The sequence below is a fragment of the Protobothrops mucrosquamatus genome, unplaced genomic scaffold, assembly GCF_001527695.2.
Source record: "Protobothrops mucrosquamatus isolate PMUCROS unplaced genomic scaffold, P.Mucros_1.0 scaffold636, whole genome shotgun sequence".
In the NCBI taxonomy this organism is placed as follows: Eukaryota; Metazoa; Chordata; class Lepidosauria; order Squamata; family Viperidae; genus Protobothrops; species Protobothrops mucrosquamatus.
This window is the reverse complement of record NW_015386928.1, coordinates 234,212-250,786: the sequence shown is the minus strand read 5'-3', so window position 1 is coordinate 250,786 and position 16,575 is coordinate 234,212. Positions and strand designations below refer to the sequence as shown.

Genomic DNA, 16,575 nt, shown 5'->3' with positions numbered 1-16,575 from the left:
AGCACTGTGTTGGCCTTTTTGGCAGCTGCAGCACACTGCTGGCTCATATTTAGGTGATTGTCCACTAGGACTCCGAGGTCCCTCTCACAGTTACTACTATTGAGCAAGGTGCCACCTATGCTGTACTTGTGCATTTGTTTTTTCTTGCCTAAATGTAGAACCTTGCTTTTTTCACCATTGAATTTCATTTTGTTAGATAATGCCCAGTGTTCAAGTCTGTCCAGATCCTTCTGTATCTTAAGCCTGTCTTCTGGAGTGTTGGTTATTCCTGCCAGTTTGGTGTCGTCAGCAAATTTGATGAGTTCCCCATCTATCCCCTCATCCAAATCGTTGATGAAGATGTTGAAGAGCACTGGGCCCAGAACCTTGGGCACCCCACTACACACTTCCCTCCATGTAGATGCGGTTCCATTGAGGACCATTTATTTATTTTTAACCTGCCTTTATTATTTTTATAAATTACTAGTCCACCTCTTATTCTACCCACAACACTCTATAAATAAATAAACAAACCAACCATTGCTCTTCCTTTAAAATCTAGAATATTATTGCAGCAAAACAGAATATAATATTAACTGCAAATCCCCACTCCCAACCAAATATATGTATTTAGTCTGCTAATTATGATGTCTCTGGGACTATCTTGTAGCTGTCTCTGGCAGTCACATTTCTCTATTTTGATATAATTCAATGAAAAGAATTAGACCTTGAATGATAATGGTTTGGATCCTTTAATTCCCTAAGAGAGACAAGGGATGGGAGTGACACAAATATAATTGGAAAAACTGTAGACCTCGAAGAACTGTTATTCCTTTAAAGTGTATGAGCTATATACTTCTGTTCTACTTAGTGCATTGTCAATATTTTGCAGCACCATATACAAGTCCTCAAGTCATGATACAGAAGGACACTCTTATTTGTACAACGTCTGGAGGTTACCCAGAGGAGAAGCTCTATTGGATTTCTAAAGCTGGCACTAAATTGACCCTTAAGTCAACATCTGAGTCTGTGAAAAATGAGGATGGGTCATTCAATCTGAGCAACATCCTTCAACTGGAATTTCCTCCCTCTGAAACTGAATATTGCTGTACTTTCAACAACACAAGAGTTCCCAGCAGACAACCAGGTATGTTTCATTTTTTTTCATTGTCATGTCTATACTTCAAATTGTCAACAACCATCAGTACTGTCCAAGTTAATTACAGTTATCAAGTATTTAAAAAAATTGTTAATGCAATATATTTTTCTCAAGGTAGACTTGACAATTCTGTTTGCTCAGATCCCATTAAAATCCCACTGTTTCCATCAACCAATTTCTGGTAGGTAATAAGCATTTTGGAATAATTACATGGAAATTTAATTATAAGATCTTTGGGGTGAATTAATAAACCCCAGTCTCTGTCTTGCATTGAGTTCTTGGCAAGCTATTTATCTCTGAAGTTCTCTCTAGAACTCCAGTAGTACATGAAGCCCACCACTTTGTTATGTTATTTGTCCCATTTATCTAATATTCAGTTTAATAGAAGCTTAAATTAGCTGTCATGATTGACAGAAATTAATAGTAGTACTTCTGTTGACAGATCTGGGAGAAGAGATTCTGTCAATAGAAAAAGGGTCTGTGGTTGTGAGGAAAGGCAGCCCCACTTTTGGGAAACCAATGACTTCCTTCCATGTTGCCAATTTGATTAGCACCATATACTTTTCCAGGTAGCAGCACATAGCTGAACTTGATTGAATCAAAAAAGCTAAGCAGGATCAAACAAAGTTCATACTTGGATTCAAAGCCACCAAGAAAACCCACAACTAAACTAATTTGGAAGAAGGTAATGACAAACCACGTCTGTGCTATTGCCAAGAAAATGACATGCATGTCCCTGAAATTACTAGGTGTTAAGCTCAGCTTCAAGACACCACCTTTTTAATTGTCCACATGGAAAATTAACTCCATTTCCTTTTCTATTTTATACAGCCCCAACATGTATGGCACGTAGAAATGTTATAAACTCCACGATTACAGAAGTAAACTCCACGATTACAGCAGCAGTAAAGACCACACTGGAAACAACTACGATAATAGTCATCCTGGTGGTTTTTATTTTATTGGCTTTCTGTTTATTGGCTGCATTTTGCTACAGAAAAAGAAAGAAAAATGCATCTTCTGCAAGTAAGTGCTAGCTGTCCATTGATATTTTTCAGTGCTAGACATGGCAAAAAATCTTAATATTTGGCAAGAAAACAGCATCATTCTTTAACATCTCTGGGAACTCATATTTAAATATAGCTCAATCTATAGTGCCTAGAAAATACTGAACATAGATTTGAATCGGGCGAATAAAACACAGAACATAGAATAATAGCATTAGAGGGGAACGTGGAGATCTTTTAGACCAAACCCCTGCTCAAACAGGAGATCCTATGCCATTCCAGACAAATGGCTGCCCAGTTTCATCTTGAAAAGTTCCAGTGATGGAGCCCCCCCCCCCATATCTGGAGGTAGGCTGCTCCACTGATTAATTGTTCTCACTATCAGAAAACATCTTCTTAGTTCTAAGTTGAATCTCTCTTTAATGATCTTCAACCCTAACTTCTTGTCCTGTCCTCAGGTGCTTTGGAAAATAGGTCAACCCCTTATTTTATGTGACAGTCCCTTAAGTACTGGAAGATTGTAATCATATTACTCCTAGTCCTTCTCTAGTTCTCTCAATTGTTCATTGTACAATTTAGCCTCCAGACCCCTTATTATCTTTCTTCCTCTTCTCTGCACTTTTTCTAGGATCTCAATAACTGTTTTGTATTGTGACCAGAACTGGACACAGTATTCCAAATGTGGTCTCCCCAGTGCAGTATAAAGTGGTGTTATCACTTCATGTGATCTTGAAATTATTCCATTGTTGATGCAACCTAGGACTACATTAGGTTTTTTGGCAGCTGCAGCACATTGCTGGCTCATACTTAAAGGGTGGTCTACAATGACACCTAGATCCCTCTCAGGTTTTGTACTGTTGAATCAGATGCTACCTAATCTATATCTGTGCATTTGGTTTTTCTTGCCTATGTGTAGGAGCTTACTTTTCTCACCATTGAATTATATTTTGTTGGATAGGCCCAGTGTTCTAGTCTGTCAGGATCCTTCGGAATCTTGAGTCTATCTTCTAAAGTGTTAGCTATTCTCCCCCCCCCCCCAGTTTGGTATCATCTGCAAATCTGATGAGATCCCTTTCTATCCCTCATATAGATCATTTGTGAGGATGTTGAAGAATCTATTTGGCTTAATATAGAACCAGAGGTACCCCCACTTGATATAGATGTAGTTCCATTTAGGACTAGATGTTGAGCTGTATGCTTTGCCTCATATATTTGGTCAAGCTGAGCACGAATTCTGCCACCTCTTGTATTTTCTCTGTAAGCATAATGTAAGAATGTAGGATACTTTATGATATGGCTCAAATTATTAAACAACCTGCCTCCAGAGGTTGTGAATGCTCTAACACTGGAAGTTTTTAAGAAGAGACTGGACAGCCATTTGTCTGAAATGGTAGAGGGTTTCCTGCCTGAGTAGGGGGTTGGACTAGAAGACCTCCAAGGTCCCTTCCAACTCTATTATTATTATTATTATTATTATTATTATTATTATTATTATTATTATTATTATTATTATTATTATTATTATTATTATTATTATTGATCATTGCACAGTCAGCCAGATGTTCAGATTGGATTTGGCATTTTTGTTTACCTATCGAGTCCTTACCAAGGATCTGGGATAGGCAGATGTGGATTTAATAATAATAATAATAATAATAATAATAATAATAATAATAATAATAATAATAATAATAATAATAATAATAATAATTATTATTATTATTATTATTATTATTATTATTATTATTATTATTATTATTATTATTATTATTATTATTGATTTAAATCAGTGTTGCTAACTCTGAGTAGCAGCAGTTCTGGAATCCTTCCTAGCCATAATTACAGATTTTGGATTGAATCTATACAGGTTATCTGACATATGACCATAATTGAGCCCAGAATTTTTGTCATGGTGGTTATTAAACTGGTCATCAGATGGTGGCACTCAATTTTACAACTTTTTTTTGCAGCAGTTATTAAGCAAATACAGAAGTTGTTAAGCAAATCCATTGTACTCAATGGATATTTTTTTAATTGGAAACAAAGTAAATACCAGTTTCCAGCAAAAAAACAATAACATCATAAATCATAGTCACATGATTGTGGGACACTGCAAACAGCCATAAATGCAGGCCAGTTGCCAAGTACTCAAAATGCAATCACATGACCATAGGTGTATGCGTATCAGAATTTCAAAATCCAGATCATAAGTAGCTCCAGGAGATCCATTGTAACTTCGAACGGTTGCCAAGTGATCAGTCATAAGTCGAGGACTACCTATAGCGTATATGAACTATGTGCTGATCTGTGGTCCATCCTCTGTGCTAGGAAGAACTTTTGATCAGGATAAAATATATTGACCTGAAGTCAGGTTCATCTTTTGGATATTAGATGGACAAAAAGCAATTAAAACTATTTAAAGGCAAATTATTATTTTATTTATTAACAATATTTGCATACATGCTCTTCTGCTTTATGAGCCTATTAAATCATTTTGTTCATTCATTTTCTTACTTACCAGGAGGAATTTCCATTTTAGTTGGGAGAAAAGACTTGCTTATTCATCTTAATAAAAGTCATAGTCTTCAGGCATTGGACGAGATTTAATTCTGTTTGCTTTGAGTATTTTAAACTCTGCATAATCTTCCAATTCAGCATCAGATAAGTAATGTGAAGCTTACATTGGAGAAGTCAGAAGCTCTTGAATTCATGTCTTTTTCTGAAAACTGGACAAACAAGACCTACAGATATAAAAAAAACAACGAAGAGGTTGAATTTTTTAATTGAAGAATTGTTGCAATTGCTATCAACAGGATTCTGATTAAAAATATGGACTGCAAGAATTAAATGCCATTATCATAAACTATTTTGAAAAACCTGGCACCAGTTTTCTGAGTAGATCCTTCCAGTTTGGTCTACCAAGTATAGGCTGCAAAAAACGAGACACCACTAGAGGACAGTAAAATTATTTTTATGTCTGGACATTTGGTAGCTTGACAGTCTGTCATACTGAACACTCTTGATATAGAGACACTGAATGCTGTTGGTTATTTAGAACTTTATTATGTAGCATCATGTTGGTGCAAGAAGAAATGATCTTGGATACAAGGATGATTAGATGTTCTGAATGTGTGACGCATTTAATAATAAAAAATGTAAGATATAAATTAGGATGAGAAAGATATTGTGAAATATGCATTGAGGGGGGGAAAGGCAGTTGCAAACAATGCAGTAAGAAAGCAGGAGACAATAACATCGTAAGTGGCCCAGAAAATGAGTAATTTTGAGGGAAATAAATTGTTTTTGATGAGGAGGGCCTCCATGAAAGCTCATGGAATTAAAAATGTTGAAACACTGTGGGCTAAAGCTGAAGTGAATGCTGGAAAAATTATTTTAAACAAAAATATGGACCAATATCTCAAACTGAAACAAATGGATGAAAATGAAATTGTAACTGTTGTACAATGATAAGGCTGTAGAGTAGATGGCCTAAGCTGGAATTTGTTTATTTGTTTATTTAATTTTAAGAACTTCTATGGTCATCTATCTCACATAGTAATCCTAGGATGCTCCCAAAAATCAATAAAAAAAATCCCCCAAAATTATTTTTAAAATATTATTTTTAAAATTTATAATGTTTTAAACACAGATGTGGTTTGAATATGATAACACCATATGACTTATTTAACAATGTACTGTACACAAAGCTTTCACCTTGGCCTGATGATTAGAAGAATGATATTTGTTCCCCTACATCGAGAGAAATGAAGCAAGTATGAATGCAAAAATTACTTTGGATTAGCTTGACCTGTATACTGGGAAGGTGTTTGCCAGAATTCTGAAAATTGTGACCAAAAGAATATGAGATAATAAGCAAAATTTGGAAAGTGCAGTGCAGCTCCCTACCAGATAGATGTACCAATAAAATTGTTGCTCTTATGAAGGCCACTGACAACTGAATAAACATGAGAAAATTTATTTTATATTTTATATATTTTTAATTTAGAGAAAGCCTATGACAAAAGGAACAAACTAGAAATAGGGAATGTTTCATATGAATGCCTTGGTTGTGAGCCATAATGATTGAAAAAGATAAAATATAACTTTCAGTAAGGACATCCTTCTTTCATTTTGTTAGATATGCCAGGATACACTTACACTATGCAGGAGTGTCTAACTGCCGGCCCGTGGGCTGGTTGCATCATGCAGAGGCCGCGCCCACCCCAGCTCCAGCAATGCAAAAAAAGTTGTGATACGTCATGACACATCACATGACGCGGCGAGTTTGACACCTGTGCACTATGGGAACCTGATATTTAATAAGTGTGTGTGTCATAAAAGAACAGATTGGGTAAAAAATATATGTGTGCTGAAGGAATGTAGTTGAATATAAAAAAAATGAATTACTAGTACAAAAAAATTACATTGAAATGGTTTAATTATATATAGGGAATGAAGGAGTGATTACAGTATGAAAGAAGAATGAGTTAATGAAGAAGACTCACAAAATCTTGATTGGCTGGCATTAATGGATCCTCCAAGAGAAAAAGTTGTGAAGTTTAAAGGATATGTGTGTAGAGGAGTGTATCAGTGTGATGAAAGCAAAGATAATTTGCAAGGATAGAAACTTCAAAGAAGTGTAGTAAACTGTGGCAAATTGACTAAATTGAAGTTGACTAAATTTCTTATGCTGTTAACTGATTGGACATACTATTTTCACAACATTTTTTTTCTGTATTGTATGTAACATTTCTTATCCTGGAAAGGAATAGCTTGATGGGTATGTATGCTCCTAAAGCAACAAGAGTTTTAAAGATGTAAGGTTCATTTGATGAAGTCTATATGCCAGTTATGGTTAACAGTGCATTCCCATCCTTGTCTAGTCAGGAGTAAACCTAAATAAACATTCAAGTTCAAGATTCTTAAGGGAAATGTCCTCTTCTTAAACTAACAAACAAGTTGTTGATAAAAAAATAAATGGAGAATTCAGAAAGATCTCCTAAACACAAATAAATGAATAAAGATTGTTTTTAGTTTAGCCCTCCTTCAACCTATCTTAGAAACACTTCAATACTTCATCTCAATGTGGAGATGGAATAAAGTGGAAGCAAACTTTGCTTATGAGGGACTAGTATGAAGATTTTTGTGATTGTTAATAACAAGGACTAAGGCTGAATACATGTTCTTTGTATCTTCTCAGAAATGGGGTTTAATTTGTAGCTACTCACATCATTAAATTTGACTGTACATACTGATATGGTTTACACTCAGCCAAGCACTCATTTGATTGAAAATCACATGATCACATAAGTGGGAAGTTAATTTTTGCTCTGCGGGTAAAAAAAGTAGTTGCTTTCAGGTAGAAAGAACAGCTGTTGCAAAATGCTTTGGATCCTTTCTGCGTATTTTCTCTTGCTGCATTATCCTGGAAATGCAGAACCAAAAGGTAGAATATATCTAAAAGTTGCTTTACTGATTTTTAACTCTCACTTAGAATTAATGATATAGACTAAGTTCAAAAAGACTATTTGTATGGATTTTATTTATGGTATAAAGAGAGACACTGTTTTGGCTGACTGCAGGGGAAGAAATCAGATCTGAGTTTAGCCTATTGGTATTAATCAAAGTTTTCTTTGAATAATCTGAACACTCAGAATATTTATATCATTTATTTTAAAATCTATATGTTTTCTTTATATCTTAGCATGACTTGTAGAAGTCTGTTTTGTATTTTTTCATGATGAGTAAATAACAAAGAAACCCAGTTTAGTAACTGGGTTTCATAACTTCCATCAAGAGTTTTCATCTCATCTGCCCAATAATCAGGTGTTAAGGATTATTTTTGTTTTACAGCTGTGTTGGTACTCCATAGCTGTCATGGCATCTGTACAGTCTTGGCAATGCTCATGTAAAGTACAGAATTGAGTGTGTAAAAGCAGAAACTGTTTGAAAAAAACATAAATATGCATGTCTGTGTGTGGGATACAAAGTAGGATATACAGGTTTGGTTGAAAAATGTCTGGGAATATTACTAGAAATTAACTTACACATATAAATTCTAAATAGTTGTGTTATTAAAATGTGAGAACGTTCCTTTCCAAATGTATATAAAAGTAATGAATACAATTATGCTATTAATTTTCATAGTGTCACAAGATTCTTTCATTGCCAGAATCCCACTGAAATTTCTTTTTTGAATACTGACCAATTTCTGCAAACTTTCTATGAATTGTTGCCTTTCTTGCATTATTAAATTGTTTCATTAACTTGCCTTGTATTTTTATTACTTCATGATTCATCTTTATTATTGATCTTGGAAAGCAAATTATGCTAACTTTCTCAGATTAAACTGTTAAAATTGGAGAGTCCAAGGAGAAAAATCGAGATGGTATGCATATTTTATACCTGTTGGTAGCTCCTCAAATAAGCCACAACTGATGAGTTTGACCAACTCTTGCCAATCAATCCTAAGGGGAAAATGTATTTCATGGTGACATATTCTCCAAGTCACCTTCTCCCCTTGAAATGTGGATATCTGCACAGCTCTGGTCCCTATGCTGAATCATGTCACAAATCAGAGGAATTTGGTATAGATATTCAAACATGTATGTTGGGGAGTTACAGTTCTTTCCATCAGAATTTCTGCTCTATAATAACTCCAGCAGACATTACTTTTAAACATTCCTAAAATGTGTCTTAAAAATATAAGATGTTTTGAGATCTTTGGGATGCTAAAGCCTATCTCTTAAAGTGATACTGTATTTATTCCTTGAAATGGCTCCTAAAATGCACTTCAAGAATATAGAATAGAATAATTTTATTGTCACTTTAAATGTACACTAATTGTCATACATTAAAATGAAATTTCGTTGCATACAGCTTTCAAAGGGTCACCACCTCCAATATGCATTACATAAATATGACAAAAAATTGAATATACTCGCATATATTTTATGACACAGAGAAACAATATACAGGTACATGGTGAGAAAAACGAATCTTGCAAGTTTACCAGATGGATGGCAATGGGAACAAAGCTGTTACAGAATCTGGTAGTCTTGCTGGAAATACTTATTGCATAGAATTCCAACATACAAGAGATGAATCAGTTTAAACCTCAGTCAATGAAATAATGCATTAAGGGAATCAAACATGAAATAAAAATAGTAGCTGACTTACACAGGCTAATCAAGCAAGAACAGCATAGCGTAATATAGAATAGCACGGCAGAGAAGTTTCTTTGGTCCTTCAGAACAACAGCTTGCTAGACATCCACACAGGTTCAAAGAGAACAGGCAATTATGTCATTTTTAAAAACCAATACAGGTAGTCTTCACAATTGAGCCCAAAATTTATGTTGTTGTGAGAAATTTGTTAAGCAAGTTTTGTCCCATTTTATGACTTTTCTTGCCATATTTGTTAAGTGAATCACTGCAGTTGTTAAATTAGTAACAACTGTAGTGAATGTGGTTTTCCCATTGACCTTGCTTGCTTGCTTGTCAGAAGGCTGCAAAAGGTGATTACATGACCCTTACACTCTGCAATTGTCATAAGTGTGAGTCAGTTGTCAAGCATCCACATGTAAATCAAGTGACCATGGGGATGCTGCAACAGTCATACATGAGAAAAGTGGTCATAAATCACTTTTTTCAGCACTGTTGTAACTAAGTGAACTGTTGTAAATCGACAACTACCTGTACAATGTTATTGGTTGAATGAAAGTGATAATTTGTTAAGTTTGAATATCATTGAAATAAAAAGTAGTTTTAGAAGATTCCCCAAGATCTCTTATAACTGTTTAATATTTAGATGTAGAAGAGTAGAAAAGAACCCGGATGTAGAAAAAAAAACACCATTCAAATACTTAAGTGACAACACTGGATGTGGTATATGGCAGCTGAAGCATGCTTCAACAAATCAATGCACCTTGAAAATGATAGCTATTGCTTTTAAAGCAGTTTCACAATTCATATGCATCTTTTTTTCTTTGCAAAACACAGAAGCTCTCATTCTGTGGTGTAGTGTCAGCAATAAAAAGCTAAATGACAGGAAATGGCAAATTAAAATAAGCTTGCTTATTGTGTCTACCATCTTTCAGGAGAATTTATAGCAGGTGGTATCTAGCAGGAAACACAGGCAGAGGTAAAAAATTGTGATAACACTCCGTAGCCAGGCTGTTTCTAGTGTGAAGGACTAACTGGAACTTGCATTGTGAGTGCTGAATGCCTGGAAAAAAATGTGGGTTTCTCCTCAGAGTCAAGATCGAAATACAACTGAAGGGATTTTATAATGAGGCTTCATCTTCAGGGTTTTTATATTTAAATAGAATTGGAATAGGAACTGGTGCACACTATAACAGGGCTTTTCAACCAGTGGTACGGGTACCACCTGTGGTACATTGGCACCTGGCAGGTGGTATGCGACCATCTTAGAAAAGTGGTAGTGGGGGAGGGGAATGAGCTGAACCGGTGGCAGCACCGCATAAGCCTGAGCGAGAGATGGCTGGAACTGCAGGGCTCAGCGGAAGCGCCAGGATCAGTGCCGCTTTCCAGCTGATCGGCACTTCTTCCGGGCTGTCAGGGCTCAGTGGAAGTGCCAGGATCAGCGCCAGGGTCCAGCTTCTGCTGAACCCTGAAGAAGCACCAATCAGCTGGAAAGCAGCACTGATCCTGGCCCTTCAACTGAGCCCAGAAGAAGTGCTGATCAGCTGGAATGTTGCAGCATCTCCAAGGTCTTGTGATTTACATTCAGATGGTTGGCAACTGATTCATATTTATGACGGTCACAGTGTCCCAGGGTCATGTGAAGTGACCAAAACCTGCTGCAACCACCCAGCAGATGGGGGGAATAAAAACCAAACACCCCCCACCCCACCCCACTCCTGCTGCCAATCCTCAACAGAAATGCTCTCAACAATGAAAAGCTCGGACAGGAGGAAGAGCACTGCCGGGTGGGCAGGCAGGTGTCTTGCTCGGCTGTGGCTTGGAGGGCACTTTTTTCAGTGCCATTGTAACTTCGAAGAGTCACTAAGCGAACTGTTGTAAGTCGAGGACTACCTGTACTTTATCACTTTTTTCCTTTTTTTTTTTTTTTTTGGTCATCAAGTTTTTGATACCTTGCTAGGCGACTGGTGGTTCTCAGATATTGCCATATCCTAAAAGTGGTACAATGGGTGAAAAGGTTGAAAAGCCCTGCACTATAACACTTAAGATCTATTGACATTGATATGGCAAGCACATAAATAATATTCACCATCACTTCAGATCTTTTTTTTTCCAGATCAAATGGTCAGTCAGGAATTGATGGTTCTTATTGCTGAAGAAGGGCAAAGTGTCAATCTCACCTGCAAGTTTATGCATACGATTGAAGGTCTGTATCTTAAACGAACTTTTGCAAAGCCCACAGATGTGCTTTTTATTACCTATCATGGTAAAAACAAGAAAGAACATTCTGCATACAAAAATCGTACTGAATATTTTGAGGTGAACAACACAGCCACAATTACACTGAAGCAACTGAAGGAAAATGATAGTGATGGATATATGTGTACAGCAACCTTGACCACAGATACTGGGCTTAAGCCAAAGAATGGCCCAGTGAAGTTTCTTTTGGTAGTAAAAGGTAAGGATGGAGAAAGTGTCATGTGAATAGCAGTTTGATTTTCAATTATAAATCATTAACCATTTTTCCTAGTTTGTTATTATTTAGACATCTTGAACTCTATTAACCATGTTGTCTTAAAAGTCTGTGAAATGAAAATGTGGAGTGTTTGGATACAAATTAAGGTAATATCTTTTTTTTTAAAGTAATAAGCCTATTGTCACTGGGTTTGGGGAAAGTGAGAACTTGTTCACTTTCCCTTCCAGACTTCAGCATCTTCACATTTGATTCTAGACTAATACAAAATATGTTCATTCAAGTTAAATACCTACAAAATGAAAGTATAGTATAGCATATAAAATGCATTGTACCAAGATGGATGAGAATTACACAATATACACTGAGCAAACATGTATATTAACTATGCATGTGGTATATATTTAACATGTACTGTATATACTTCAGAAGTACATATTTGAGGAAGTACATAAATGAGGAAACTTTTTTTAAAAAAATTGCAAACTGAAAAGACAATGGATGGACTGAATTTTAAACTGGAAAAACATAGAATCTTAAATAATTGAAATTTTATAAACAATAAGATTCAATTCAGACCTTGTTTTAGATAACTGCTTAATTTAAGGAACGGTTGCTGGAATTGGGTATGTCTAGTTTAATGAAGAGAAGGATGAGGGGTGACTTGATAGCAGTGTTCCAATATCTCAGGGGCTGCCACAAAGAAGAGGGAGTCAAGCTAGTCTCCAAAGCACCTGAAGGCTGGACAAGGAAACTAATCAAGGAGAGAAGCAACCTAGAACTAAGGAGAAATTTCCTGACAGTTAGAACAATTAATCAGTGGAACAACCTGCCTCCAGAAGCTGTGAATGCTCCAACACTGGAAGTTTTTAAGAAGAGACTGGACAGCCATTTGTCTGAAATGGTATAGGGTTTCCTGCCTGAGCAGGGGGTTGGACTAGATGACCTCCAAGTCCTTTCCAACTTTATTATTATTATTATTATTATTATTATTATTATTATTATTATTATTATTAGTAGTAGTAGTAGTAGTAGTAGTAGTAGTAGTAGTAGTAGTAGTAATATTTACCTCATTTTTGTTTAGAAACTTCTAATTCAGCTTGAAGTCTACAACTCAATCATAATTCAGAAACTGATTATCTTTGAAAGTCAACATATTGATTGATTTGTTCATTTATAAAGTTGATACATTGCTTCAATCTAATTGGACTTAAGGAGTTTACAGGATATAGAAGGAAATCACTCCGCATATATACACACACACACATATATACATGCTTTCATACATACAATACCCGTCACATTAGTCTCTTCTGCGGAATAAATAAAAATGTATATAATAGATGATAATCTTTTAAAACAATTAAATGTACATATCTGAGATGTTGCATATTAATAATTTTAGTGAACTGTGGGAGTTGAAGTCCACAAATCAGGAGGCTATTCAGTGATGGAAGGCTGAGGTCTGTCAAAGCAGCCTTTTTATAGCACTTTCTTAAAGGTTCCAGAAGAACTGGAAATACAAATCCCAGGCTTTTCAGTTAACATGTCAGAAGGAATACAGGCAGTCCTCAACTTACAACAATTCATTTAATGACCATTTGAAGTTATAACAGCGCTGAAAAAAGTGACTTACGACAGTTTTTCACACTTTTGACTGTTCCAGCACCCCCGTGGTCACATGATCAAAATTCAGATACTTGGCAACTGACTTATATTTATTTGACTCATATTTATGATAGCTGCAGTGTCCCAGGTTCATGTGGTCCCCTTTTGGGACCTTCCGACAAACAAAGTTAATGGAGAAGCCAAATTCACTTAACGACAGCGTTACTAACTTAACACCTGCTGTGATTCACTTAACAATTGTGGCAAGTAAAGTCCTAAAATGGGGCAAAAATCACTTAACAAATGTCTCACTTAGCAACAGAACTTTTGAGCTCAATTGTGGTCTTAAGTCAAGGCGTGTCTGTATTATTCCTTCACATTTGAAGGCTGGGAAAGCTGGTGTAAAGCTCTATGGTAAACCGCATGTCCTATTTTCTTTACTATAGCACCTTCAGAGAAGAATTTTGAATCTCCCCGGATGCTGTATATTTTTATTTCTGTGTTAATGCTCTTGGTTTTTATGCTTGGATCATATATTATCTATCATGCAGATGTAAGTATGGCTAATATCAAGATATTACATTAACTACGTTCCATCAACCTCCATTCTTTCTTTCCTAAAAATTATGTACCTCAGTCAAGAAATGTCCCAAGATAATGTCAAATAACTCCTTTCCTGCATAATTGTAGTATCATCATCATTTTAGCCATTGTCTATTCACTGCAGGATGAAGGCCTCTTCCGCATGTTTTCAACCCATGGGGGCCTGAGTGTTCTTTTGCCAATTGGGCCTGTAATACTTGCTGATGTCATCAATCCATCTTGTTTTAGGCCTCTTTTGTGGACGCTTTTTTTCAAGTGGGATCCATTCTATAGTATAGAATGATTTGTAGTATAACACTAGATATTTATAATGCAAAAGAATTTCTAATTTAAAGATCTGGAGTTTTCTTTATTCCAGTTATTCTATATCAATGTAAGGATTTGAATGGACCCACATACAATCATTATCACATAAGTGCAAGCTTAGAAGAAAACCCTTGTGATTCAATACATTAATATTTGCTGATAGGTAGTTGTCATTGTGATCTTGAAAATGTACAACTATGTCCTTTCTTCTGCAGAAAATTACTCAGTCCAAGTGTAATGTTTAGTAAAAGCCTATTTTACAGTTCCTATATGTTGATTTTTGTTTTATACTATCATTTTTTAAGAAATTGTTAACAACTGTTGGATTTATTTTTCATATCTTGTTTATATTATATGGTCCAATAGATCTACACATAGCATAAGGAACCATTAGGTAACTTGGATATATATATATATATATATATATATACACACACACAAACATACATATACATAAATACATATACATATACATATATATATAACAAATCCCTTAATGCATCTTAATTGTTGTCTTTTTAAATAGATCAAGAAGTGCTTCCAACAAGGACATGCAAAGAAAAGGCAAAATTTCATCTATGAAGACATGACATACAGCCTGAGGTGCCAGAACACTGAAAATAAAAAAAATCAACATGCTATGTAATATTGAACGCTGAATAACAAAATGTTGTTGAAATTCCAACAAATTCATAATTGTTTCATTATTTTTTAAAGAAATGATCAAAAAGTGTGCACTTTGAGCACCAGTTTGCATCTCACATATGTGAACCAATAGTAGTATTTAAAATTTGAAAGCTAATGTTCAAAAACTCCATTCAGGTAGCCCCATTGAATGTGTGAAGGGCTCAAACTTCATCAAGAATGATAGCTACTAATTCCATCCCCTCTGACTTCCACACATTTTGCTGGAGGTCTGAAAAGAGCCAAATTTGCTTTCGTTTGGATGGGAGAATAGCCCTCAGTACAGTTAGAGGCTCTGGCTTATTAGAGGTCCTGGAATTCCTGCAAGAAGCATCAGGGAGTCTTGCTAGACCACAGATCAAGCAAGAATTGACAGCGTGCTACAGTTACCAAAAGACGCTAAGCCAATGCAGTTTTGAGCTGCATCAATAAAAGTATACCAACAAGATCACAGGAAGTGATAGTACTGCTTTGTGCTGCACTGGTCAGACCACCTGGAATACTGTGTCCAGTTCTGGTCACAACTGTACGGAAAGGTTGCTGAGGAACTGGAAAGCATGCAGAAAAGAACAACAAAGATGGTAAGGGGCTTGGAATCTAAATCATACAAAAACTTGGAACTTGTTAAGCCTGAGGAAGAAAAGGCTGGAGAAGGAGTTGGGCTAGAGGACCTCCAAGATCTCTTCCAACACTATAACTCTATGCTTCTGGATCCAGAGAAACATGCTATCATTCAAGCCAGGTCCACTTCCCCTTCACACATTCACTTGAAAACCTGAAAAGGGTAGGTCATGTGCTTTGGATGGCTTAAATTCTTACTAGTTTTATATATATACTTGCCTATCTTAAGATGAATGTGGCTTAACTTTATAACTGATATGCTTAGTGCGAGTCATACAGTATAAGTAGGCCTTTTGAAACAATGTTTGCATAAATAATAAGTATTTTAATAGGTGCTGTTACAAGTGGAAAATATATTGCAGTTTTTAAAATATAGTATTTTTCCTGCTGAATTCTGCCTCTATGCTTATTAAAGGTGCAACTGCAGAAGACAGTAGCAGTGATGGCGAACCTTTCAGAGACCGAGTGCCCAAAAACTGCCCCGCCCACCCCCGCTCCGCTCCTGCCCCGCCCACCCGCAAGGCCACCCACAGCCTCCCCAGCCTGCCGCAGCAGATCGCCCAGGTGGCCCAGCAGCGCCATGGTGGCCACACCCTCCACCCACACCCCACAGCATCATCCACGGGTGATGGGGCGCAAGGGTGGAGTCTTGTCCCCGCTGCCTGGCTGTCTTGTCCTTGGCTACACTGCTCCGCGTGGGCTGTGCCTGGGGGTGACTCTCCTCGGGGGAGCTGCTGGTGAGAGGGCTGCAGGGGGAGGCGGGGCTGGAGCAAGGTGCACGTGTCCACAGAGAGGGCTCTGAGTGCCCCCTCTGGCACACGTGGCATAGGTTCGCCACCACTGCATTATGGAATATTAGAAACTATTTAGAAGGGAAGATGTCAAAAATGTTTTAGCTTTTTTTTGTACATTTAGAATGTTGCATAAACATTTTAAGAGGTGTAACTTCATGATTTCAATACCTACAAAAGA

General features: G+C 36.4%; 1 protein-coding gene across 1 annotated transcript in view; it reads left to right on the top strand.

The window, feature by feature from the left end:
• Nucleotides 1–5,652, top strand: part of LOC107289081 (CD276 antigen) — a 7,896-nt gene extending 2,244 nt beyond the window's left edge. Inside the window, exons 2-4 of the mRNA XM_015817770.1 lie at nucleotides 872–1,126; nucleotides 1,970–2,164; nucleotides 4,667–5,652. Coding sequence (XP_015673256.1) covers nucleotides 872–1,126; nucleotides 1,970–2,164; nucleotides 4,667–4,752 — 536 coding nt within the window. The 3' untranslated portion in view covers nucleotides 4,753–5,652. The remainder of the gene's footprint in view (nucleotides 1–871; nucleotides 1,127–1,969; nucleotides 2,165–4,666) is intronic.
• Nucleotides 5,653–16,575: the final 10,923 nt, after the last annotated feature.